The following is a 27,100-nucleotide window of genomic DNA, read 5'->3' as shown; positions in this document are numbered from 1 at the left end:
CGGGGGATGTGTGAAGGTAAGGACACCGGAATTACGAAACTCAGGTCGTAATGGGAGAGATTCAGATCAATTATAAAAATTCTGAAGCCGAGGGTGAATTCACAATTCAATTCACAAGCAGTTAAACAAGTCCCCATATTTATATGTCCCATCGAAAATGCAGAATTGCGCGAAATATTTCCAATTAGATGAATTTATGTCATCTATTTTCATCGATTTTTTCCTGCTGTTCCCATTTATTCTATTTTCATGTTTTCCCATTTCGGTGAGAAGAAGAAATTTAACGCTGATACCCCAGTAGACGGCATTGTAGGTTCTAACACTCCCCTGGATATTGCACTGAATAAAAAGCATGTGGAAGTAAAATACACGTATACCCCGGGAGAGAGTGGCACTTTTGTTGAAAAGTCTGGGGATCTCTTTGGTGACACAGTAGGGGTGGAGCACGTTCTCCCTGGCTTGTGCCATACACCAAGCTCAATACGTACCCCAGGTATACAATATATATGGCTATATACAGAATCAAAAGGAGACGAGTGAGGAAGAGGGGCTTTTTTCCCTCCAGAAGAGCATAGAGTAAGGGTAGAATGATCTTGAGAGCTGGCTGAAAGGGTTGCTGGGCACGTGAAGCGCTCACGTGTGCCCTGGCACTGTAAACTACCAACTGGCTTTTCCACACGTTGGATAAGCGCTGGTATATATCCACTGCCTCGAGCATTGAAAAATAAAAACCATGCGATGCTATTGTACCCAACTATATCGGATATCGTGTGGTGACGCTTCGATTCGAAAATATTTTCCGCAAAAATGGAATGATAGTTTTGAAGAGAGGAAAAATAAATTCAAAAAATGAAGTCATTGGAGTGGAACATGAGGAGGAGAAAGAGAGAATTTTTTAATGAGAATTACCCTAGGGGTATGGGTTTTTAAAAATATGTAAAGTAATATCTAATGATCAAATTTCAAATTAAATTCTTTCTGCATCAAAATCAAATTTCTCTGCTTCAGAATAAAAATGGATCATCATCCCTTTGAATCCCCTTGAATAACAGGTAAGTTAATGTCATAATTTCATAGACTAGTCTTTTCCGTGTACATACGGATACATTTCTGTTCACGTCCCACCGTAAAATGAATCGAAAAATCCCAGCCACTTAATATTCATTCTCAGAATGAATTATGAAGTTGAAAAGTAGCTGCACAGTGAGAGAATTAACGTCATCTAAACGTGAAATACGTTCACTTGTCATGAATCCTATGAAATAGGTACCTGAAGAATGAATGGAATGGGACCAAGAAAAAAAATCCGCGGAACGCATAAATGAGAGGGCGAGAGAGAGAGAGAGAGAGAGAGAGAGAGAGAGAGAGAGAGAGAGAGAGAGAGAGAGAGAGAGAGAGAGAGAGAGAGAGAGAAGGCGGTGTTCTGATTGACGTGAAAATTGATTTCCCTTCCGTCTTGCTGCTCGAAAGCCATTACTCCTTGCGTGCCTGCAACAACTCGAGGTAAATCATTCACTCGAACGGATTGTCGGTCTTGAGAATGAGCCGGTGGATTCATGCGGAAGAAAGAACCTGAAAGAAAAACATCGCGGAAAGGAGAAATGAGAGAAAGAGGGGGAGGAAAAAAAGAACGAACGGGGTTGACTTCGGTATTACCCATTACTAATGCAATACAGGTTATACCAGTTCGGGGAAAGTTTTTGAGTGACTTTCGAGTAATCGAATGGTAGAATACGAAATGAGATCCCTTAAAATTCACGAGGTAGAGGCTTTGAACAGCTGATTAACCTTGTTAAACGGAAGGGAAAAATATTTAACGACTTTTGCATTTTCTTTTGGCAATTTCACCTCGAGAAGAGCTCCAGGAAAACTGTTTTGTCTGTCCAAATTGGAGTCATTCTCCTTTTCCTCGCTGAAGACCCTGAAGAAGCCATTATTTCGAAGAGTGTAGTATTTTTCGAATGAAGGACTAGACAATTAATAATAATTGCAATCGACATATTCATGAGAGCTCCACCTGCTCTCAATTCGTCAGATATTTTACAATGATGTTATTATTTGAGTACCGAATTTAAATTAAATTTATCATCAAAAATTACTAGAGTGTGTGCGCTCCCCGGAGGCGTTTCCACTATGTGTACACTGTATTCACATGCGAACGGAGTGCTATCGATGGTGGAACATAATTCATCACGTGAAATCACAAATTATTCGGGAGAGAGCCGTCAGGGCTGTTGGAAAATTTTTCCAAAAGAATCCAAAAGCGTGGGCGTCACATCAAAAACTAACAAAGCCCCGGGTTTTTCACCTACCGGCTTATCTTGAAAAATATGTTTCATTCTCCCGCAAAGCCGACAGACAGTACAACCACCTATCCACCCACCCTTTCCCTTTCCACCCATCCACCACCAAGAGTTGTGTACGCGACTCCGTGTAGGTCCCTCGTATTGCCACCCTGTGATATAACCTTTCCCGTTACGTCTCCGAGCAGTCTATTCAGTCGTACCAATCCCCCCGGCATTAACCACCATCCACCAACGCAACGGCAATTCGCGTCTCCGAATCGCCCCGAAATCCCACGATTATTCTTCCATTTTACAGATTATTTTTCCATCCCTTCTACACATCCTCTCGCATAAAACAAGGGTCTAATTGAAGAAAAATACTTCGTGTAAGCATACGAGGATAACTCTTTGTCAAAAATATTTCAAGAATTCACTTCAACCCTCTCTTTTTGTTGGATAAAAATTATTCCCCATTTTTTTAACCCCCTCTTCTTTTACAGCGCGAAAGTTCTTTTGTAAGATTGTGCCTCAGTGAGATAGACTTCCGGTCCGGATCTCCAGAAAGAAGCTACCGGAAACGCCTGAAAGAGGGCAGGGGGCACTGTCAACCGCCTGAACAGACCCGTACCTCATCCACTCTTTCTCTTTCCCTCCTATTTTTTTTTCGTCTCTTTTCCGCAGTCTTCCAACGCCAATTGTCTCTCCTGGCCATTATATATTTTTGCATGAGAATATTTCGTCCATTTTTAACCCACTCGGACGACTCCTTTGACCCTCACATGTACCCAGTTTACAACAAGCGACCATTCCCTTTTCATAAATTCTCTCTTTATCACTCGTTCACTTGTTCTACATCCTCTTCTATTTTTGCTTTATTTTACAGTACCACTCCTCCTATTTTCGTGCTTTCTTTACCCCTTCATTTTCATTCTTTTCTCATCACTGATGGTGGCGAAGGGGCTCAGGGGGGTGGTGGTGAGGGGGTTTACATTGCAACTCGTCGTCACCCGGGCACGACCCCCGAGGACTGCCCCTGTTCTCTCTGCTCTCCCCATGTTTTTTCTTGTTTCTCTCATTGTTGTTTTTATTTTCAAATGTTTTATTTCTTTTTGGTGCCCCTTCGTTTTTCGTCTCTGCACCTCTTCCCGGAACTTTCGCGTCGCCGGAGATTACAACTCTGTGGCTCGGACGATTTCATTGTTTCTACCGATGTTCGTACTGCCTCGTCAAAAGAGGAAGTAGTTGAAGTATGTTTTCCTTTTGTTCTACATTTTTTTTTATATTCTCTTTGAATCCTTTATACCAGCCTCCTCTCGCATTTCTCAGCCTCATTTTTACGAACCATTTAATCTATGAATATATTTCACAATCGTATCAAATTTGCAAGAATGTCACGACTGGAAAATTCATTTCTAATCAATCAAAAAAACTCGGAAAAATTTCGCGGCAATTTCATTATCTTCTTCCCTTAAATAGGGCACAACGTGACTTCCCTGTGAATTTAGTCAACAATCCATGAAATTCCAATTCTCTCCAAACATCGTATCCAAAAAAAAACTCCTGAATCTTTGATTGGCCGTTTGATTTTACGCGCAAAATTCAAACCAATTCAACCGAAATATCATCGCAGCAGTTTCCACAAATTCTCCAGCTCGAATTACCCCCTAAATTCCCTCTCCCCTGCCCCTTATTATTATTTTTCTATACGAGGGCTTTTTTTCCGAACCATTTGAACCGGGACCAGAGTTTCGCAGCACCAGTGTGGCTGATTGCAGCTGACGAGAAGTGAGATATAATGCAAAATGGTGGGCGGTGGTGAGGGCGAGGGGCTGTGGGAATTTAATGGAGAGGTAGATAGTGCAAGTGGCAAGAGAAGGATGGAAAGTGGGCAAAGACCTACAGTGTCAGTTAAGAGGGAAGCGATCGAGTCAGCGAGATCTCTCAGTGCCAGAGAGAAGGAGGAGGAGACCTGTCGCACATGTCGATAAGGCGTAACGGGTTCGAATATTCCGGTTGGAGGGCTCGCTGTGGTTTCTCTCTCTCACTCTATCTCTCTGTGACCCCTAACGCTTGTGGATGGTATAGGCCACCCCTTAATCTGGCGTTGAGAACACCCATTAGGCGAGTCATGGTACTTAGCGTCGATAACAGCACGACGATATCTTCTACCAGTTACACGTTAATATCGTAATTAAATGAAGAGTATTTTGTGTCGTTTATTTTGACTGTTCGGAGATCGATGAAATGGCTGCATGAGGCATTTATGCTGATTACAGTTGGTATAGTCTTACCGCATCCAATCAGTTCCGGAACAATTATGAGAATTTCCCTTTCCACGTGAAAGGAGAAGTGAAATTTTTTTCCCATTTTTTAATGACATTTACTTTGGCAGAGCTTTGGCCAACGTCGACTCTGAACTGAAGAAAAGTTGTTAAATAAGTAACCAGTTTTACTGACACAGGTTTTCTGCGGTTCCCTGTGTCTTCTTCGTTTGCGACGGGGTGAATGCGGTGCAGTGAACAAAGTCGGCCGCAGCCGCACGGTCAGACAGGGCGTAGTTGGTTGAATAAACCCGGAAGAGGTTCCCGACCTGGATGGAAACTAAATAACAAGTTCTCCTTAAGAAATGGCCAAAGGAAAAGGGAATGTAGAGAGATAGAGATGTCAATAATTTCAGATGAGTCGAGGTAATATTGTGTAGCAGGACTAATAGCAGGGAAAATCGAAAGGTAGTATCACTTGCTTTTGTGTGAAGGGTTCTTGGTTTCTCCATCTCCACCACCGTAAATAGAGATTTCCACTCTCGACTGCTGTAAATTATATTCATAATCGGATGAGAATTGGTAAATATCAGAACTCATGTTCCCGTTTGAGTTGAACTTCCACCCAAGTGCTGATAATTAACCACTAATGCGAGAACAATGAACGACAACGCCCCAAGAGGGTCTTCTCTACTCCGGCATATAGTATTGGTGTGCACTCAGTCCTTGAAGTCACTGATGAATTTTTAAGTTAGTAACTCTGCACCTCTCGATTCGCCTCCCCCGAATAATTATTTCACCCGTGTCCTTCCACCCTTGTTATGGCCGTTTACTACCGGTTGGACGACAGCTTCCGTTGCCGGAAGGGGCGCACTTTATTGAAAATTACTTTTCGTCTGGTGTTCTAGCATTTCCCTGTCCACTCCATTACCAAATGCATAATTAATTCTCCAGGTGGCACATTTCACATTAATTATCGCTGACGTTTTCTGCATTCGGGGAAGACCTACGGAGCCTTTTAAGGTGAATTATTTGATATCATATTCAATTGTCTCATCTCACTCACCACTCCATCCACCGGACTGCCCTGATGTAATCTCGATTTGGACCTGACCAAATTTCCACTCGCGAAACCATTGCTCTGCAATGAATTTCATAGAACACATCGCTTTGAATTCTCCAGGGGATTACCCAGCAATGCAATTCAAATAAAACAGCCACCGCATAATTTCCGTGTGGGTAGAAATGAAAATACCGGAATAATTCGACAATATGTAGATGAGAATTCTTTTTGAACTGTATGGAGAGACAGTAGGTGGAGTTCTAGTTGGCGGACAGACATGGGACAAAAATTTGCCGAGTATATCCTATCGTTTGAAACAGCTATTCTCATCTCTCTCACTCAACCGGTATACTCAGTAGACATTTATTTCCCCGGCCCCCTCCCGCTCTGCCATAAATTCAGTCTGGGCTCTCTACGTGAAACTTCTCAAACTTAGATTAGCGATTCAATTTGGGTCGTTAGTAAATCATCCTTTGAATTGTTTTTTAATCGAAAAATCTGTAGACGAGAAGTGGATAAATTAAAGTGGGAAAGTTCAATGACTTTCAATTTTGTTTGCTCCAATAAATTTGGTGATAAATATTCATTATTTTCTTGGTGGGAGGGTAACGTGTCGGAAGTTTGTGAGAACTTTGTCATGATGTAATCGGTTAATCCCTATTTTTACCCTCGACGACAATCGACGGGGAGATGGGCTAAATTTATAATATTTTAAACAATTGCAAATTACTTTACATAAAAAAATTCAAATGTGGGGAAAATAAAATCTAATAATAATCATAATTAAACATAATTGAAGTACTTGGAAATGCCCATGGGGAGCTCAGGATATGGAGAAATGTAACAAAAATTATTTAATGTTGAGAGGATTTTTGTATAATTAATTTAGAAGCAATGTTCTCGTCAGAAAAGGTTATCGACCTTCCAACGCGGATAACCCCGATAAAACTTTCCATAACACCAATGAAAATATGTAAATCGTGGCGCCGAGTGGATGAACAAATGATCGGATGAACTGAGACATCTGATAGACCTGGTAGAGCGTCACGCAACCCCACGAACCATCCTATATTCATAATCATATTTTCCCCACGGTTGAACCAAATGTCACTTCTCCATCAATGAAATAAGCGATGAGATTGCGAATGCAAAGTGGATGGATCAAGACCGAGAAGAGAAGAAAGAGAATTGTAGATTAAAGAGAATCCAGAAGAGCTCAGCACTTCTCATCCCTCGTGTTCCCGTAGATCTCTTCAAAAGTTGAAATTTTCATTGGAACCGGTGACGAGTGGGGGAAACTAATAATAGAATTCCAAAGTGCACAGAGGAGTTTGTCTCCTACGGTTTATAGAGTATTTTCTGATCAGCTGGGCTCTTCGGGGGATGAGAATCGCATGATCAATGCTGCAAATCGAGCGCGAAATATGAATTTATGTCATCAAATCGGATAATACGATCTCTTTGATTATAATTTACAGAGTAAGCAATTCACTGTACCACTGCAGAGAGTAATAATTTTTTTATAAAAATTCCCTCGCCGCTCCATAGAAGCGCATCGCAAGTGGAATTTAGCTAAAATTATTGGACCGAAAGGACAGCATTTATTGACATGTAATGTCGATTATTTTTCCCAAAAGTTCTCTTGTGATTGCGTTAAACATTGGAATCTCTCTCAGTTTATTTTCCGGTGAGGAAATGGATGGGGTTAATAAGATGAATCATTTCATTTGAAGAGTATTGACTTTTGTGGAGAAGTGTCCCAGACACTGCGACCGAGTGCACCCATTTTATCTTTCTGTTCTCCCCCTCATGACACACATTGAAGATCAACCGAGTGACTTCGCGCATTCCCTTCAATATTAACCACTCACAACCAGCCCAGGGCCCTTAAAAAATATGCGCAACGCTCTCTCCCAAGTTTGAGAGTGCTCGATCCATAAATAACAAAGCAGAGGGCAAATAAATGTATTAATGTATAAATCCCAGTGGTGTAGCGTCCTCAGTTACCCTGGGGGAATGTAAAATAAGCTGAGTTGAGGCGATAAAAAAGAAATACAAGGCAAAAATTCGGATAGAATGTTTTTCTCCAGAGTATCAATCTCATTCCGAAAACATTGACTATTCCATTTGCATCGTATGATATTGATGTACTCGGTATTCAAAGCAACGGTATTTTTCAACTGAAATGTCCATTAATTCAATCAAAATCGAGATGGCCAGATATCCAGTATAACAAAGCCAATGATTTACCCCCTGTCACGCGTCTTTTACCCCGAACCAAAAATAAACATTTAAAAAACACAGACGGAGATATATAACGTCGGTGTTAGGAGCGACACAGTAACCCACACATTCACAAATACACAGTAACAAAGGGAGCCACATTGGAACGATGATTTACAATCCCCAGCCAGCGGTAACGCTTTTCTTCGTAATTAATAAAATGATTAAATGAAGCAACCTTTGTCGACCATTAATTACGTGGTGAGGCAGAAGAATCGTGAGGGTATGCAGCCAGGGGGAGCGCTGGGGTTGAAGTTGACTTTCTCACTATTGGTGGAGGAACTATAGACCACCAAGGATGACTACAGAATGTACGAGAGAATTATTGAAAAGGAAAAATTAAAACCATTTGACGTTAACAGCTTTAAGGGAGTAATTAAAGAAAAAAATTATATATAAAATGTTTTTTTACGGTCAGACAATTTTCAATTTGTTTTACGAATATAAAATTCTTGAATTCTCTTTTTTTGCCATGGATATCTGTACAACAATAACATATGGGTATATTTTTTTCCGCTCAATGAACTCTCCTGAAAAGTTTGAACGCTGCACTAAAAAAATTATCCATCAGGTGATTGTGTTCTACGCCAATATCCCTGGCACAAATATATTCAATTTGAGCTCACGGAAAAAAGTGAATAAAACAAAAAATAGCAAACTGTGAAATGACAAAATGTAATAACTGAAAACATGAATGTACAGTAAACAGTAACACGCGATTGTACTCGATACGACAATAGCAGTTGGATATAAATTCACTCGCATGTCGTGTTAGAAGCGAAACTGCTGGACAAGGGTTGACTGGGTATGGGTAGAGTGAGGGGTGGCTGGGAGGAAGGGGGCGTCGGAGAAAAAAAAGGAAAGAATGAATATGGAAGGGTCTAGTATATGTCCGATACAGCGAGACCGAAGTTGGACTCCGGCGACCTTTTTCAATGTGCAAAACCAAGTCCTAGAATGCTTCCTGGATATATCTCACGGGGACTGACTAAGAGTCAGTCTGTAAAATATTCACAAGTACTCCACCCCCCTCCACTTCACTTTTCACTACTTCTCATAGCTTATTGCATCTACATACGTCCCTGTCGTCTTATTCAGCTTCTCCGGCTCGTTTTTTGTTTTCATCCTTCTTTTGGGATTTACCAGACTTATGCCATTTCAATATTTCAGAAGACCGAGCATGTGACCTCTTTCAAATCCATCGGTGAATCGCAAAACGAGGGCATGGGGTGTTATTTTTGGTGAAGGGTGAAGATTTTTTTATGGGAAAATGCAATTTTTCCGGTAAAACCGAGGGTATATGTTATTCAATATAATTTTTTTCGGTTAACCTCCGACGAAGTAATCTCAGGTGAAGGTTTGATGAGATGACGATTTCAGGAGCGATAAATAATTTCGTCCTGGTTATTCTCGGATTTTGTCGAGTTTTTGGGTACCTCATTTAATTGGTTTCTGAATAAATATACATACAGCAATTGCAAAGAACTGTCGAATTTTTAATCCAATTAAGAAACATTTCATTTTGCAGTAGAACAAGGAATATATAGAGCCCTAGAATAATCAACATTTTGATGGTTTCTATGGTGGACCCAGAAGGCCATTCGCTAAAGTACCCGAAGATATACCAGGCCACTTCAGTAAGACAAATATCTCTATCCATCCATACCCAAATGTGATTCCTGGGATTCCCAACGTTGACTCTACCGAAGGATCCCATCTCCCTTATTTCCACCGAATGAAAGGACAACGAGATACAAGAATCGAATTCCCCTATAAAAACCACCCATAAACTAACCTCAATCGTCCATTCCCGACTCTCCTGTAAACTGAGATTGAATTTGACCGGTATGCGTCTCGGGATCAGCCTCGACTACTCGTTTCGAGTGCGCACGAGAGCGAGAGAGAGGGAGGAAGATGGGTGAGAAAAATCCATCTCGGTAGCTCGAACACCACCCAGTAATATCCCCCCTCCCCTTCCCATCCGGACAGTCGTGCAAATCCCAGGGATTTCATCCACGGAATCGTCCATTGGGAAAGAAAAGCGAGAAAAAGAGAGATCGATCGTTGAAGAATAAGCGAGTACCAAATCTGGATTATATATTTTTTCCATTTGTGCACTAGAATTTTTTCAAAATCATCCAGAATTTCCAGAAAATGTAATAACAGTGTTTGAAGCCACAGGATATAAAAAAAATATGAAATTAAATAATGGGAAAATTGAATGACGCAAAATGGAGGGAAAAATGAAACGATCCTTGCAGCAGGCGTCGGCTGGTGTGGACAGGTTTGGAAAATCGATTGTCAGTTAAACCATGGGATAGAGAGAGACACTTGATTCGTTGTCGAGGTATGGTCAGCCACGAGAACACCCACGGGTATCGAATGCTCGTTAAAAATGCAATTGGAACGACACGGTGCCTTTTCCCAACACAGTAAACCTCTCAATGCATGCGTTTATTTTTCAATGGTGTGTTGGTTAGTCGCTGAAAGGGGTATGAAAACCTCAGGACTGAATATATCGTGTCATTTTATTTTTCACATATGCACATTGTAGCGCTTTTCACTTCATGTATTGGGTTACAGAATTCCCAAGTCATAGGAGAAGGGGAAAGGGGTTGGATAGACGTCCTCCTTTGTATTCTGGATAGTTGCCGAGGCACCCGAGGTGAAAGCCAGTGTTGGTAGGGAAGGGTAAAAACGGCTATGAGTGAGAGGAGGAAACAAACAGAAGCAAACATCCACAACTCTGTGTTTGTATATTTGTGTTTAGTGTGTGCAAACGGTTTTCCGTTTCTGGTTTGAATTTTACGTCTGGACCTCTTCGTTGTTGCGACCGCTTCGGACCAAGTTCCATTGGCTGATTTTTGTTACTGAACAAATGAGAATAGCTCACCCAAATGTGTGGGGATGTGAAGAGTATTGATGGTGTGGGAGAAAGATAAACGGAAAAAACAAGGGGGAGATATTTTGAGGCCGTGCGACTCAAGAATTTCAAGACGAGTGGTCTGAGAGACCTTGTAACATGCCCTCTTTAGCATTAGCTTTCGTGATAGAGATTCCAAGTGACAAACCATTGCATAGAATCCATCTCATTCAAGCGCAATGCTACATAGAATACGCAAAATTATTTCGAAATTGATAAGACCAAGATCGTGGTGCTACTGCCAATAGAACTACTCCTCCGCTGGAAGCAATGAATCGAATATAATGAATGGAGTGAAGACACCCAGTATGAATTATTATGCTCCTTGGGCTATAAAGGCGCTAACACAAGAGAGTACGGCCAAAGGCAATCATCCACGAAGGAAGGTTAGTTCCAAACCTTTAGGAATCGATACCCATAGCTTTGAACTTGGTTTCAACGTAGATGAGACAAAAGAGGAGTCTCGAAGGAGCTTGTTATTCAGCAGCGTATACAGAGACATTCCATAATTCCTCATCTTTTTTATCCTCCTCTCCTCAACCCTCCAGCTGCTACCATTCCCCAAATCCAGACTGCCTCAGCCTGCTTGAAGCCTACCTCCAGCATTCCCCTCCCTCAAGATTTACATTTTCAGATATTCAATATGGAACTCGATTTACCTCCGTTTCCTTTGTCACACAATTCCCTCCTAGATACAACTGGGCTTCACTATGACATATAACAGTACCACAGTGTATGACTCGTACTGTATATATACTCAGTTCGATCTGTTTCTCCAACCCTGTATTCCGTCTAAACTTACCTTCGTCATGGAACAGTACACTCCTTCAAGCTCCCGTTCAATTTCCGTCCTGGTGAGCGCGATCGACCGCTGCTACCCCTTTCTCCTTCCACATACTGCATAATACAATGTGGACTGGGACTTTACCCTCAACTCAAGGAATAGAAGGCGAGAATAAAATTTTCCATTTCGTTACAATGAAAAAAGAAAGAACAGACTTGATGTACGCCCATTGGAGCTGTTGGAGAAAAACTATTCTGCTCAAGATGTAGATCACTTACGTATGTCCCAAACAGCTCGATGCTCTCATGCAGGTTACCCATAGTATCATCTCATTATAATAGAATCATAGGGGGATATTGGAATTTTCTCATAAAGAGTCTCATTTCCTGAATGACGCGACGAAATGTTCAATTTGGCTTCAAAGCCTTATCCGACCGGGACGCTTAACTATTTGATGTGACTATCAAGTACCAGAAACTTGGTATCCAGTCTTAAAAGCATAAGTACCACTCAAGTGAATAGTTTCGATCCAAGTCCTGTCTTATGTCCTTGGATTAGCCTATGCCAGGAGTGGCCCTTGATTTTCCGTGAACATCAACTTAATTCCGTTGTCCTAGTTTTTTTTACGGAATTATCTAGGCTGATTTTATCCGACATCTCTATTTACGATCATCGGGTATCTAGGCCAGATCTAACAAGCAGTTAACGGTGAGTATCGTCACCCTCGCAATTTTTCTTTTATAGACACAAATGACGTTCCGATTACTCAACTAACGACAATGAGTTTTACAGAGATGAGGGAAGACACGATGCGCTACGGTAGAAAGGCAATTACGAACCGATGGCATTCACCGAGTCTTTTGCCCAGGGTGAATTCCAGGTTTGTCTAGTTATTGGATCGTAAAAGACGCCACTCGGTGTTACGATGAAGAAAAAGAAAAATTATTACTAACTATTTTTCACCGATAATTGAGATTGTGAGAGACTTACACCCTCACGTCATTTTCCAATAATGTTTTGTTGTACTTGTTGAAGCATAATCTAATCGTCTGACAATGTACTTTCGAGATAGGTCATGCACTCCAAAGAATTGATGACTATAAATTGAAATTATGACCGCATACACACACTTCTCTGTCGACACGTAGGCAATAGGTCCCCAAATTGGGCAACGAACGTGTAACAGAAGTTGTCGAAAACGTGGCTGTCACCCTTTCGATATTAGTTTCTGTCATTTTCCCACGATCTTCCACGTTCAATTCGTTTATTGAATTGTGAAGAAAGTTTTTGGAGACGAAATGAAGAAATTCGCAGGGGAGAAGATAACAAAAGACTTACCCATTGCTGGAGCATAGATGTTCAAGTACAGACAGTCCTCGCTCTGATTGCTGAGATGTGGAAGTAGTTTTTTGAGATACTCGAGCCGCCCCTTAGGCATACGCTCGAGGGCCTTCGTTTCGTCGGTAATGTTCGGTAACTTTTGAGGACAAACTGGACCAATCTTGTCCGCCTTCCTGCAAACCAATTGACGATCCAATTTAGATGATGAAGCATTCATGCACTTCAATAGGAATTATGAGTGTTATTTTGAGGACTAGAATCATATTGATAGTAAATGATAATCAATTTGCGATTTCAGTCGAGTATCAGTTAGATTTTATTAGTAGAGAGAAGGCGAAGGTATATAATTAATGAAAAATTGAAAGATGCTACTTACCTTATTCCTTTCCACGGACTGGGGGCCTTGGTTGGTGAGAATCTATCACCACCAATGGGAGGAGTAGCGTAGGGTATTCCCAGGAAGACGTCCACTGGTTTCAATCCTTTAATCTCAAAGGACTGCTTCAATCCCTGAATTCTACCGTTTCTCATTTGTACAACTCGGGGATTCGATTCAACATGAACTGATAATGATATTACAGCAGACGGTCCAATCAGACAAACGAGAATTATAAAAAGTTCCATCTTTGTCACCTAATTTTCAATATCACCCTTCACCAACCTATTAAGAGACTTCTCAAGACTCATTACCCAACGGGGGTCAACTACTCTTTCTTCACTCATTTGTTACGTAAGCCCAGTGGTAAGTCATTAATGTACTTACATCTTTCCGTCCAAATCATTCTGTACAAGTCCAAAGTTAATTTCATCGTTTTAATTACTTCTCATTGCACTCGAACGCGTTTGGAATATATCTCAAAGTGGGACGTAAAAAGGATAGGGACGCTAATTACTCCGCAACGGTTACCTCCCCGAGCTCATCTATCTCTCGATGCAAAAAAAAAAACAGCGAACAAACTCGAAGGAAAAAGCAAAAAAAGGTAATGAAAAAAATGCGATTGGGGGGGCTTTTAGTATCAAATGAATTGATTCGTAACTCTCAATTCGCCGCTTTATTTCAATACGCGTGGCTGTCGGTGATTGAGGCATCCGAGATAATCGATCATCAATCTGAAATTGAAAAAAAAATGCACACATGTTAGTATTGATTTTTCTCCCCGCTGAACAGAATTAATTTTTTTCAATGCGAAAGTGGTGATTTCAATGAATCGATGCCACCCCCCCAATCCCCTCCCCATTCCCAACGATACCACTCTCCAATATTGGATGTACGACACATCTTCATTCATTCATGGTTGAAAAAATCTGAACAAAGGATCACCAGTTTAACCTTCCCGGTCACCTCACATCGCTATCTCGAGTGTCTTCAGAGCTCAGACACTGTCAATACGTCCTGAACTCCAATTTCCTTCGAGTTCTCTCTGTGATGCCCGTATTTGACCGAAAACCGAGTGTTCGTAATTATCAGCTGCCTCCTCTCAGAAAGAACACAACAAATTACCTCCGCAGCTCAATGTTTATAGCTATTGGAAACATTACATTGCACTTGTACCAAAGGAAAATAAGTCATTTGAACGGGGACGAACACTGGACTGTTCTCGTATTGCAGTGTTACCGACTCCTTGCCAATTAACTCAAAATTTGAACATGGCTTTGCCGCAATCTCCAGCTGCGTCGATACACCGACAGTAAGACCCTGTGTTTATGATCGCTCATAATGGAAACCGAGTCAACCGACTATTAGATATGATACAGAAGTTACTAAAGCAAGTGTTTGAGTTTCGGGAACAGTAATAATCAAATAATTGCTTCCCGGGTCCTGTGCATTAACGATGGCCTGTCGTAAGCGCTCTGCACAGTATCCCATCATGTTTGAGTTTCACCTGAACTTTCATAGTTAATTACATCCATTTCATGGACATTCGATACATAATCGCACCGAGAGATGCCCAGATTTCAGAGTGAATTCAACTAAAAACTGTCAGAATTGTGTACTTCGAGGAATAAATTCACAGCGCTGGTGTACCACAGTGGTGACTTCATTGTGTGATCCTCTTATGTCAAAGCAGAATGTACTACCACATTTCGTGGAAATCCAAAATGGATTTACTCTTGAGGAGTATGACAGAAAGATGTTGAAATGCAGACATTTCAAAAGGATCGTTCTGTGCCGAGGATTTTCGTACTCCTTTGCTAGCGTATTCATTGAATTCTGTACATGTTGGAGGGAACCAATGGGAAGCGAGACTGGACGATGTCTCCTTCGTCAATATATCGTGAGAGAGGAAAATCAAGTGATGTCTTCCATCGATGCTGCACTCGATTCGGCCCATTGTCCATTTCATCTGTTTTTCCGTTATTGTCAGACAGACGTGGTACATTGCCATGGTACATTTCTCGTTAACTTGGTCAGCATGTTTCTTATTCACAACTACTTGTACACGAGTGATTTCAAATCGGATTAAATATAGATGTTCAATTGTCTTCCGATAGCTTTTCCGAGAATATATTTCTCTGAATCGATATTCGAGCACTCAATTTCACATTTTATTCGCTGTAATGGATATTCTGGAGGTTGAAAAAACTTGCTGACATCACGTCAGGTTGTTAGGGGGATTTAACAAGCGTATTTCGAATAGATGGTTCATTCATTCATCACTCATCCCCGTGCGATTGAAATGCAATTCCTGCATTATTTACAATCCTTCCGCTAACAGCCATTGGGCGCTGTATTTCAACGAGGATTAAAATCTGATGAGCCCTGGACGATGAAATTGAAAATTGGAGACTGCGAGAATGGTCAGGGGTCCACTCATTCATCCTCACATTACTATGAGTATTTCATCTTTCATTCAACGGAATATATATTACACTATCAGAGGAGTTACGAAATTTTCCAAATGTTCCAACTGCCATTTGCGATATGATAATCGTTTGCTATGCACCACTGCCTTCTGCGGTGTCTGTTTTTTTTCACGTGTCGCAAGTTTCTCTCGCGTGTTTTCTACGTCACGTTGCGACATGCAATTTAGTGGTTCGATAGGCGACTCCAGTTGCGTTTCAGAGCGGAATTGAAATAACAATCTGGAAATTGTTCGCGCATGGGTGTCGTCCATACGATACTAACGACAGATAATATTTTTATATAAATTTCATGGAAGTGTTGCACTAGTTCCTGGAATTATCGAACGATGCTCAACTTTTGATGCCGCCAGTTGAATGCAGAAAGTCAAAAGCATATTTATCTGCAAGATAAACGAGCCTGAATAACCTATGAACTACGAGGGATTCTGGTGAACGATCATAAACTGTCGGACGATGGAAATTTCAAAAGCCCGATTAATATGAGACGTTATAAATGTCTGTGACTTAGTGCTCTTCAGTTTGCTTATCGACTGGATGATTTTGGCATAACGATTCTATGTAAATATTGTTTGATAATCAGAGCGAGAGGAGAATTGAGGGGAGTCGTACTTTTTCATCGTTGATTATCATATGAGGTGAGGATGAAAACTGTAGGACGAAAGTAGGGAAATATTAAATGTACAGAGGAGAGTGTCTTTGCTAATCCGGCTTATTCAGTTGAATGATCATAAAACATCGTAAAATTTACGGCCTAAACCGGATTAGCCCTCTTGCGTGGCGGAGAGGGATTGGAATAACAATTTGAAAATGTTTTCATGTTGGAGTGTCATTCATGCGATACTAATGACAGCCGTTAATTTTATATGAATTTAAATCATACGGTGAAAATGTCGGTGAAATTATCCGAGGATATTCAACTTTGAGTTTTCGCGGGGGGAAGAGAAAATCAAAAGCATATTTACCTGGGAGATAATCGAGGCTGGATAACCTATAAACCATGTAGCATACTGATGAAGTACCATAAACCACCGGAGAATGGAAATTTCCCAAGCTCGATTAATATGAAACGTAATAAATGTGTGGAACCCACTACTCTTAAGCTTGCTTATCGACTTTAGGAGCACCTAAAACTTTGCACTTGGGCAATGGGTCGTTGCCACTCGTTGGGAGTTTACCACAGACCGTTTTAACCAGCCCTTTTCACCCCTGCCACTGAAGCAACATAAACGGCTATGAATAATCATTCGACTTGTGGATATACGTCTTCGTGAAATACTGGTAATCGATAGTGGAGATGGCTAATGCGATTATCTGGCTCGGTGAATGTAAAATCTAGGATGTGCTTGGGCTATGTTTGTACTGGGAATATTTTGGATGAGAAGTCTTTCAGAGAGTTCATTTATGGTGGGAAATATTTGGAAAGGGGTGCTTGCAGGCTGAAATATTGTTGCAATATGCTCCTTACATCTTACGATCAATAACGAAATACTAGTATTCCCCCTGGAATACACTCCTCATTGCCCAGAATATTATTCGATTTTATCTGTTCTATTCATATTCAATAGCGATTGCAAAGAACTAGCGAAGGAGACACCGATTGCCGGAAACTCCATTTGAAAATTTTCTCGTCCTCGATAATTTTATGAAAATAGTTTCTCTAACTTGAAATAAATTCAGATATTTACGTTTACGTTTGGGTTCATGGGTATACCTCCACGTACTGGTGTGGCAGGAGAGAACGATATGCAAGGAATACGATATGGTAACTGGGAAAATTCACCTTCCAGCTATTTTCAGAAGACTATTGATACCCACGAAGAAGCAAATATACCGCAGTCCATTTAGATCGAGATTTGCCTGAGGATGAATCTCAAATCTTATTTTCATGGAAATATACAAGACCACTAGATCTCGAGAATATTTTGTGATTTAAATTGAGAATAAAAAAATTCCAGGAATATTGGATATCTAAATTATTATCAGATGCAATCTGCACGAGGAATGGTTGGCACATGGCATTCAAGGCACTGTCAGAGATTTACGAGGCACCTTGACGAGACTGTAATTACAGCTGTTGCACGGACATTCTCGGAGGAAATATGAATGGTAGAGATGGCGAGAATGTTCTGATTATTATGACGTTCATATACAAGATTGTATTATAATTTTATGGACACTTGATTCTATGAATACCAAGTGGTGAAAATCTTATCATTGTTGTGGAGTTGAATACAGTTGAGAGCATTATATTCATGTGAATTTTAAAGAGTTTATGGAGAAGAATTGTAAAGTGAAGCTGTGGGCAATGGGGAGTGATTATTTATGAACAATGAGTGTAATTCCGCCTGAGGAATGGTCTTTGCCGATTCGTGATTAAAAAATAAATGAAATATTGCAGGAGAAATCGATCATTAATGGAGCACAACAAAATCAATGATCGTAATAACTAACAATACACCAAATTGCAGGCTTATTAAATACCCTTACTCAGGGGATCGGGAAACCCCTCCATAAACGCTTGATTTATCGAACGCTCTGGTATTGTCTTCCCCTATAAAGCTAACACGAATTTCCCTCCCTGGATCGACATAAATTGATATAATGTACAATGCATCTGTAAGACTTGATGCTGCGGTGACATAAAATCCTCTTAGCTAATGCCCTTGCCTGTGGCCCTCTATAATTTTCCATTTTAATCAAATTTCTGCATAATTTTCATCGTTACTTTTAACTCCCTTTGATATTCGCCTAGCTGTCGAGCTTGATTTTATTCTTCTCATTTTGTCAGCTCCGACACTCACCACTCATCTCGTATAACGGATTACTCTTGACACCAAGCGCCGAGAGACCACGTACGTGACTCCGTGGTGTGTCGTCGGCGACGCCGAGGGGGTAGTGGTCTAAAAGTCGGCCACTCGAAAGGTAAATGAGACTGTGTGACATTTGTGTGGTTGACGTACATGACATGAGTAATGAGTAGTCTCAATGCTATCCTTGAGTTTGGCTACTTCTTATTCTTTGAGCGGTTGCCTTTACCCACTGCAAAAGAGATAAAATTTTCGAGATCATTTAGAGTGGGAACCACGAGAATATTTTTAATGAATGCTGATTATGAAGTTGAATGATGATAAAACATTTCACAGACAGTGGATCCAATGATTTTGGGGAGCCAGTCAATGATTATTCCCTTGAGGATGAGTTTGTAAAGGGCTCACGATTGAATAAAAGTGCGTTTTTACGAATAACTCGAGTCTGACAACAAACGTATTACGCAAAATTGAGACGAATTGATCGCGTTCTTCTCCGAGTTTCCATATAAAATACAATACAGGCTTTGTGTGTTTCACGTAGCTCAACCGATCCATGACCATACATCCTGATGCCTTGGCCAGAACGATATCTACGTGTGGAACACCGAGGAAAAGCGCATATATCCCCATCGGGTACTTCACGAAAATATAATGCATCGCCACAACCTTATCGACACCAAGATACATGTCGGTCTTGGAAAACTGCCTCATAAATTCTCTTTTCAATTTGCAGCTGCATAGACGTAAAAATACTTCACCATTTTTTTTTTCAATACCTCTATTTTACCGTCACGAACATTTCAGAAATACTGAAGCTGTGAATTACCATAAAAAGAATTCGGTGGATTTGTTAATTTCAGTGCAGCAAGTATTCTTGCACGGAAAATGAAAATAATTAGAGGACACCGAATACATGAAAGCAGTGAACTGTTTTATAATTTAACATGGAAAATATTGTGCATGAGTACTAATTTGGGCGCAGCCTGTACAGCAATAAATTCACTCAAATTATAGAGTCAAAAGAGGTATGTAATGAAAATTACTGGCCATGTAAAATTGCCACACGGACTGGAAATTTTTGTTATTCGACAGAAAACAATTCTGACGATTCTGGTGCTAATGAACACCACAGGGGATTTTAATTAATGTATGAAATTAAGTCCTTTATGTCCCGTCATACAGGGAGTTTGTGTTCTAAAATTTACGTTATGTTTTGCTCCTCCAATTAATAAATTTCCCAAACTTTATTCGCTCATACTGAATTCATATCTATCACTTCAATTTTCGAAAAATCCCTCCGAAATTCCACCCTTCATGCCACAAGACCCGAAAAGCTACGTCTATCAGGGCACTAGCCTTTCCAGCCCCGCATGAATTCAAAATCCGGAGAAATAATACTGAAGAAACGTCTGCGGTATTGAAATGTTTGGATAGAATTCACCGAAAGAGAGACAGCCGCAAGAGAATTAGAGAATCGAGTAGGAACGATAAGGCCCCACAGAGTGAATTGGTAACAGGAGCTTTTGCATAAAGCACATCTACTTTGCATATCTGCATCTCTGGTTACGCAGTGCACGCTCAGTTTGGTGATACCTACAGTCAATTCCCTGTTTCCTCCCCTACCGTCTAACCACTACCCCACTGAGAGCTTTTAACCGCTCTATTTACCCCACGAATATTGTTGCTGCATTCTCTTTCTCTAACTCATTCACCTCATCCAAAATTCACTCAGGATTCGCTGAGTTGTTTTCCCCCTTATTTCCATTTCCATTTTACCCCTGATCATCATAATTAGGTGGAGCATTTGGTAGAGACAATGGGGGCGGGGAGCTAGGGGACAATTTTTTCGCGTGAAAGATGAAAACGAGAGATCGTTGAGTCAAATCTTTGCAACTGCATTTTCCATTGTCTCGGCTATTCTTTTTTTTGGTTTCCCCCTCAGCAACAGAATGGAAAATCCCGCTGTTGCGGGATACTATTAAAAACTGCAATAGCGTGTTTACCGTCTGGGTGACACGTTCGCTACCAGTGAGAATTAACCACTGGGTAACGTGGATTAGCCTGGTTTCGAGAGGGCATCCCATTTCTGCACACTATTTTCCACCCAACAATGATGGTTATAACGATTTAGAAATTTTGCTGCGGTAAAAGTTTTCACGCTGATGCTCCCTGCGGTTGCCGGACCACCAGCTAACCCATGATGTAGTCCCACCAACTGTCAGTGTTTTAATGCACGTGCAACTGAAGCAATTTTTGAAAATCCGGGAGAATTGTTTGTTAATAGAATTATTTTCATGTTAATCCAAAACAGGGAAATTATTATTTTTAAGTTTGTGAGGGCAGCACCAGTGAGAGCCTAAGTCTCCCCTAGATTTTGTGGATATTGCATGAGGTCTGTAAGAATGTTACTTTGTGTGTAAAATAAAAAAAACGATTGTTGACTGATTAATTAATCTGTTCGACCATCTGTGAGGGTCCATAAATGGCTAGTCTTTATATCTCTGGCTACCTTTCTGACAAATTCAGACCCTTTGAAATATTTAAATCAGTAAATATAGATGTTCAAATATATGGGTAGATTTACCTTTACCCCATTACTCCGTTTCGCATTTTGCCCCGCTAGTCCAATTTGCTCCGCCCTCCGCTATTCATATGAATTAAATTATTTTCTACGCTTGCTAGAGCAATTATCAAGCTCTCTCAGCATTGGTGTAATTCAGAATTCACGAGTATAAGGGAGATAGTGTTGAATCTCTCAGAGGTGTGGACGTAAAATTTAACATAAAATTTCATCCCCTGTAGAAGTCACGGTGCCATCTATCTCCAATCGACTATCAAACGATTCAGTTTAATTTGGATGAGATACCATAACATGGGGTACCAGCTCAACGCATTGGATTTTATTTTATGAAATCCGGGGTAGTTACAGCACTAGGACATAAATTCTGTTTTCAACGGATGTGAAGTTTACAAACACGAAAAAAAAATTACATTTCGAATGGGAATTTTTGGTCGACCTGAAGTCGAGCTCTGCACTCACATTCGTTAAATTTATGCACATGCGCATCACGTGATAAACAAGATTTATTACACAGGATGGCATATATTTTTTACTGCCCATTCCTATGTTAATGCAGAATATAGTAAACTTTTCATTTATAAATTTATTTTTCATTGAATTTGAAATATCGCTCATTTTGAAAATTTGCCGCGATTTTTTAGATCATATTTGTCCAATTTTTTTTCACTCTGGATAAAAATGTTCTCGTTTACCGAAGCAGTATCTGACACCACAAACAATGCGCTTCATAAAATTTTCCCAGGGAAAGTATAAATATCTGCGGATCACAAACACTCGAAATCCCCCTCTCGTGTGAGCGGAATATATCCGCAATAAAGTGTCCGTTGAGCGTTGCATGTCGAGGAAACTATCGATGCGTTGATCCTTCCGACCTCGTTTTTCCTCCCTCTGGTGCAACTACCCCCTGCCCCTCAACACAATTCCTGTCGTCATTTTACGAGGGCCTGTAACGCATAGAATTACATTGTGGCTCATGTGCACATGTGCACTTTGGGGTGTCTATTGGCACTGAAGACAAATTGCTTGTTTGCGAATTTTCGGAAATTCGAGGGGGAAGGGGGAGGAGGTTCTGCGTGTTCGCTTTTGATGATCGTATGGCTGATGGTTCTCGAGAGATTGAATTTGTGAATATGAATTTTCACGGCAATGACATGAGACTTTATCTGCGATTAAAGGAATAATTATTTACGGTTGCATACGGTAACAATCGACGCATTAATCAGTGATTTATACGTTCCCTTGATTTCTTTCACGAAATTCTGATTTTTCATCGACAAAAGCATGATGTACGGAAGCAAATGGGACATAAAATGCAGTTCATGTATTTACAAAAATCCGTACTTATGCCGATTGAATCGATATCCTCGCTAAATCAATCTTGCAGCTCCTCATCACATAATAGGACTGGTGAATCCATGAAAGCGAGGAAAAAAGACCTAAAATAGAGATCCGCCAGATGATGGTGGACCGAGGCGTGGAAAAGGGGACACCCAATAGGACGCAATCTATCGATACTCCCATTTCACCGTAATTAATCCGATAAATCGTGGACGGTTGAAGGAGCAGAATGAAAGGCACTGGGGATTGAATTAGATTTCCAGAAAGCTCTTCGTCTCAGCCGTCCCTCCACACTTTTTGGGCCAAAGAGTAAAGTTCAGAATGGAGCGAGGAGGACAAGAGAGAGAGTGCGCGAAAAAAGGACATTAGACCGCAAGAGTGATTCAACACATGAAAGGAATTTCTCGTTTCAACTTTCACCGGAAGTATTTTCTCCTCTATTCCGATTGTCATTGGTCGAATCGCAAGGAACCCTAGTGACTCATTATCGTCAGTCGCGCTGAGTGCGACATAATGATAATTAAAACTCACCGATGTGCAGTAAATAATTCACCCCTGGGTTAACTCAACTTTTTCCTTTTTTCCTCCTCCCGCCCCTACATTCATTCCCTCCGTCCTTGCCAGAAAACGCGACAATCTAAATGGGAATCTTATCAGTATCCCAGGATTCGCAAAATATCTTTTGATACATTGTACTGAAATGGGTTTTCCTACTTGCCCGTGAAAATTTATCTCTGGTTGTTAAGAAAATAGCATTTATACAGGCTGCGGTATTTTGTTATGCTCTCGCCTTGCGTCTGCCATGCATGCAACATTCGGTACACAGGTGAATAACGTGAAACGAGCAGTTGGCTGGATACATTCATGTACGGTAACCGGGACAACAATTTCCCCAGCGATTTTTTTTCACTCCCCCTGAATATTTTTGGTCGGGACCAAATGGAAATGGAGTAGAAATCCAGTGTCTGAAATGAATAATATTGAAATATCGGTTACAGCACAGTGTCGACGATCTTATAGCTTCAGCAATGAATGACCTTGGAATCAATAAATCATTCCATCGACGCAACCGATGCTGCTGAATAATTAGCAATCCACTTCCGAATGAATTCTTTATGTTTAAAATTGTTTTTGCCATTTTATTAAAGCACGATTTACCGAAAAAATTGTCAAGTTAATTTTTAACGACCAGAAAGCCTCCCCACAGAAGCAAAACCCCCAAAAGTGTTCTTCCTTCACCTCAGAAAAGTTGGAAGAGTGGTCTTCTGGTTTTGGCCAAGAGTAACGAGTGAACTCGCCGTCGACTCTTCCGTTTTTGGAGTATAGTAGACTCAAGGCACGCAGTCATACAAAAAATGGGAATCATTAACCTCGGGTGGGTCGTTATGTTTTTCCCCTTCGTCCTACCCCCCTCTCGTAGAATAGACCACCGGGGGGGGGGGACAAGACGGTGGGGTCAACGAACTGTAGCTGCGAGATGCAAGTTGGAAGGAAGTGAGAGCGGGTGCCACCAGAGTGTGAGAGAGAAGTGTGGATGATGTATAGAGGTAGTGAAAAGTTGAAAAGCGATGCGGGACCGTTGAAAGGGTGGGTGAGGTGTGTACGTGCCAGGTGACATGGCTTTTCCCCAGAAGCAACGATGAACAGAGAGACTGGCGAGGGGATGAGGTGCTGGGACAAAAGAAAAAACACCGAGCGTGCCTGTGCTATAGAGAGTATGTGCGTCGGTGGAATTAGCAACCTCCATGGGAGACCTGGAGAACGTAAATAATTTCCAAAAACTTGCAACGGGACATGACGAATGTCTTGAATGAATGCACAGAGACAAAAGCTTCTGGGGGGGGGGGGTCCGGAACCCTTTGAGGAAAATTCCGTGGTGATTATATTATTGTGCTAAATTCAACGGAATGTCGTCCACATGAGAATTACTATGATATTTTCCATTAAAAAATGGAGCATCGAAACCCAAGAACAGCTTGAGGAACTAGTGCGCAAAACACCGGAGATGAAAGCGTGCAAAGTGCTTGCGACAAGAAATATGAGAGTCTGGGCTTTCGACGTTTGGATAACAGAAACGTGCTATGAGTAGCAATCGCCGGATGAACAATACTTCCTGGAGTTTCTTATTCCATCCCAACCATCATTTCCACCCACCTCCAGCAATTCCGGATAATTCCTCGTTCGCCCTTCATTCTCTCTCTCCTGTTATTATTTCACAATGATTTTATTGTATTGACATATCAGTTTGAGAGTTACACTCCACTGCAGAACGATTCAGTGTACTTCAGTTGGACTTCATGTTTTCAGAGATCTTGAAAAGATTTTTGAGTAGTCTCGAATTAATTCGGACTGTTTTCCAATTGAGATGAATGGAGGTGAGTTCAGGCACCGGTGAGAGTCATAGATGAATAGATAAATCACTGTCGGCCGGGGAGTTTGCATTACACTGATTGAGGGAACTGAATTATCAACGGGGGACTACACATGAATAAACCGAGAATTGGAAAAAAAATGGAAAAATTTACAGGAAGGAAGTAGAATTGAATGAAAATAGTCCGCCTAGGGATATCATTGGTTTTTGGTCAGCCCTTACATCCGCCCGAAATTAAATTGCGATTCTCCATGTACTCTCTATTAATTAAGTCTTTTAACATAATTTCCAGGTGGACTTCAATACTGATACTTCAATGGCAGCTATGGTTTAGTTTTAAAAAATCAATCCTCAGTCGCTCTATGAAATTTCTCGCGTATTCCAAGATCTTCGTTTCAGGAGCAACTGTACAACGACACTCGTTGAAGTATAACATTTACCAAGCGTTGACGTCGAACTTCGTAATTATGAAAGTTTCCATGAATTCTTAGTCGGTAAAACTTGAATCTTGGATTAAGCTCGAACCATAGGCGAGAGAGATCAGACTCCTTTTCCTCGCTCATCCAACCTCCCTTTCCCCTCGTCGTGGAACGTTGTGATTGCCCTACGAATCGTTCGTATTTCGGATTCTCCGACTTTCCCAACGGTAGATTATACACGAACCACCGCTGGAGGATTAAATATCCGAGCAGCGAATTCATCGGTTATGTATTCTCCCTCTCTCATCCGGATATTCGTGAAAACTACCTCGTCTTCCTGGAAATACCATTCTCATTTTGCTCGCATTTTGCATTACCATTTCGACGATTCTTGGGTAACAAAGATAGTTTGTCTTGAGAACTTGTCAGTAATTCGTGTTTGAGGTTATGGTACGTAAGATAACCCATCTCGGAAGATACATAGTCAAACAAGTCTCGGGAAATTGTTGAGATTCATCTTTTGACGTGGAGATCAACGACGAAGGATATCTCGGTGGATTTGTTATTCTAATTCAGTTGAACTTTTTTTATCTGAAAAGTTTTAAAGTGCAATGTCTGACTGAACGACTAATGCATCCCTTTGTCCTTCTCATTTATCACATGATCTTACGTGACTCCTGTTTCTTCACATCCATTTAATATTGTCAATACATCCGGGGAATATTCAATTTTGAAATGAGCCACTTACAATTCCATGTCACATTTCACCCGAATAAGGTAAAAGGATATACTTCAGCTTCACCAATGCTGTCTTCTCCCCTAACCCAATAGTCCCGAACATTTCTCAACTTCTTGTGGCACGTCCCTACAATCCAGCCCTCTTTCTCGACCATCACCTAGTGAGAATTGGCCGGAAAGTTTCCTATTATCGAATTGTTGGCAATTTGATCGACTTTAACGAGCTACAAAGGAGCTGCCTGACGAAGCATCAAGTTTTTCACTGCGAAGAGAGGGCGGGCTGTCGGAGAAGGTGAGGAAGAAAGAGGTGCTGAAAGGAGTGGGTATTGCCATAGACAAGCACTCAAAAGGTGAACTCCTCCCTGGGGTGCATCGCAACGGCAAAGGGATGGGAGAACGGGGAGGGACGAAGAATTGGGGAATGGGGAGGGGGTGGAGGTGAACTGGCAGTGGATTTTTTGTCTACCATGCAGAAAATCGACAGACGAGTGTTTCACTCAATCATTAGAGTCAAGAATGGATATATGCTTTTCTCATTCTTCTTTCAGCACTCATCTCTTCTCTTTCGTTAAAACACTTTTTGGCACATGGCCATTAGAAGAATCCAGTCACGTACTTCGTATTGAAAGAGCATTATGGATGTATGAATCAGGAATTTTTACGGTATCATTATTCAGCGGATAATTGAACTGAGTGGTGTTGAATCTTAACGAGGGTCTGGAAAAAATGAGACATTCATTTTTATTCCAAACATTAAACTCTCCACCGGAAAAACTTCTGTACTTGTGATGTATTAATTTAAGAGATTGGATAAGAAAATACGTTCTGAAGAAAGACTGGGCTGCAATTGATATATTTACAATTTTAAGTGGATAAATTTATGGTAATTTCCACCGGACCCATTGAAACAAAATGCACTGATTGCCATTCGAGTAAAGTTCGCAACGAACACCCATTCAAAAACAATCAGACGCCCAACGGTATAATTACTCCAATAAACCCCGAGTACCTAATTATTCAGACCTATGGTATATCTTT

At 40.9% G+C, this 27,100-nt stretch overlaps 1 protein-coding gene across 1 annotated transcript in view; it reads right to left on the bottom strand.

Annotated features, from left to right (window-relative positions):
* Positions 1 to 27,100, bottom strand: part of LOC135161993 (neuroligin-4, Y-linked-like) — a 144,874-nt gene that overhangs the window by 102,041 nt on the left and 15,733 nt on the right. Inside the window, exons 2-3 of the mRNA XM_064120031.1 lie at positions 13,317 to 14,050; positions 12,938 to 13,113 (exon numbers count right to left, since the gene is read on the bottom strand). Coding sequence (XP_063976101.1) covers positions 12,938 to 13,113; positions 13,317 to 13,564 — 424 coding nt within the window. The 5' untranslated portion in view covers positions 13,565 to 14,050. The remainder of the gene's footprint in view (positions 1 to 12,937; positions 13,114 to 13,316; positions 14,051 to 27,100) is intronic.

This window comes from Diachasmimorpha longicaudata, chromosome 5 (genome assembly GCF_034640455.1).
Source record: "Diachasmimorpha longicaudata isolate KC_UGA_2023 chromosome 5, iyDiaLong2, whole genome shotgun sequence".
NCBI lineage: Eukaryota > Metazoa > Arthropoda > Insecta > Hymenoptera > Braconidae > Diachasmimorpha > Diachasmimorpha longicaudata.
Note: the sequence above shows the minus strand (reverse complement) of the source record. Positions and strands in the feature narration are given on the sequence as shown.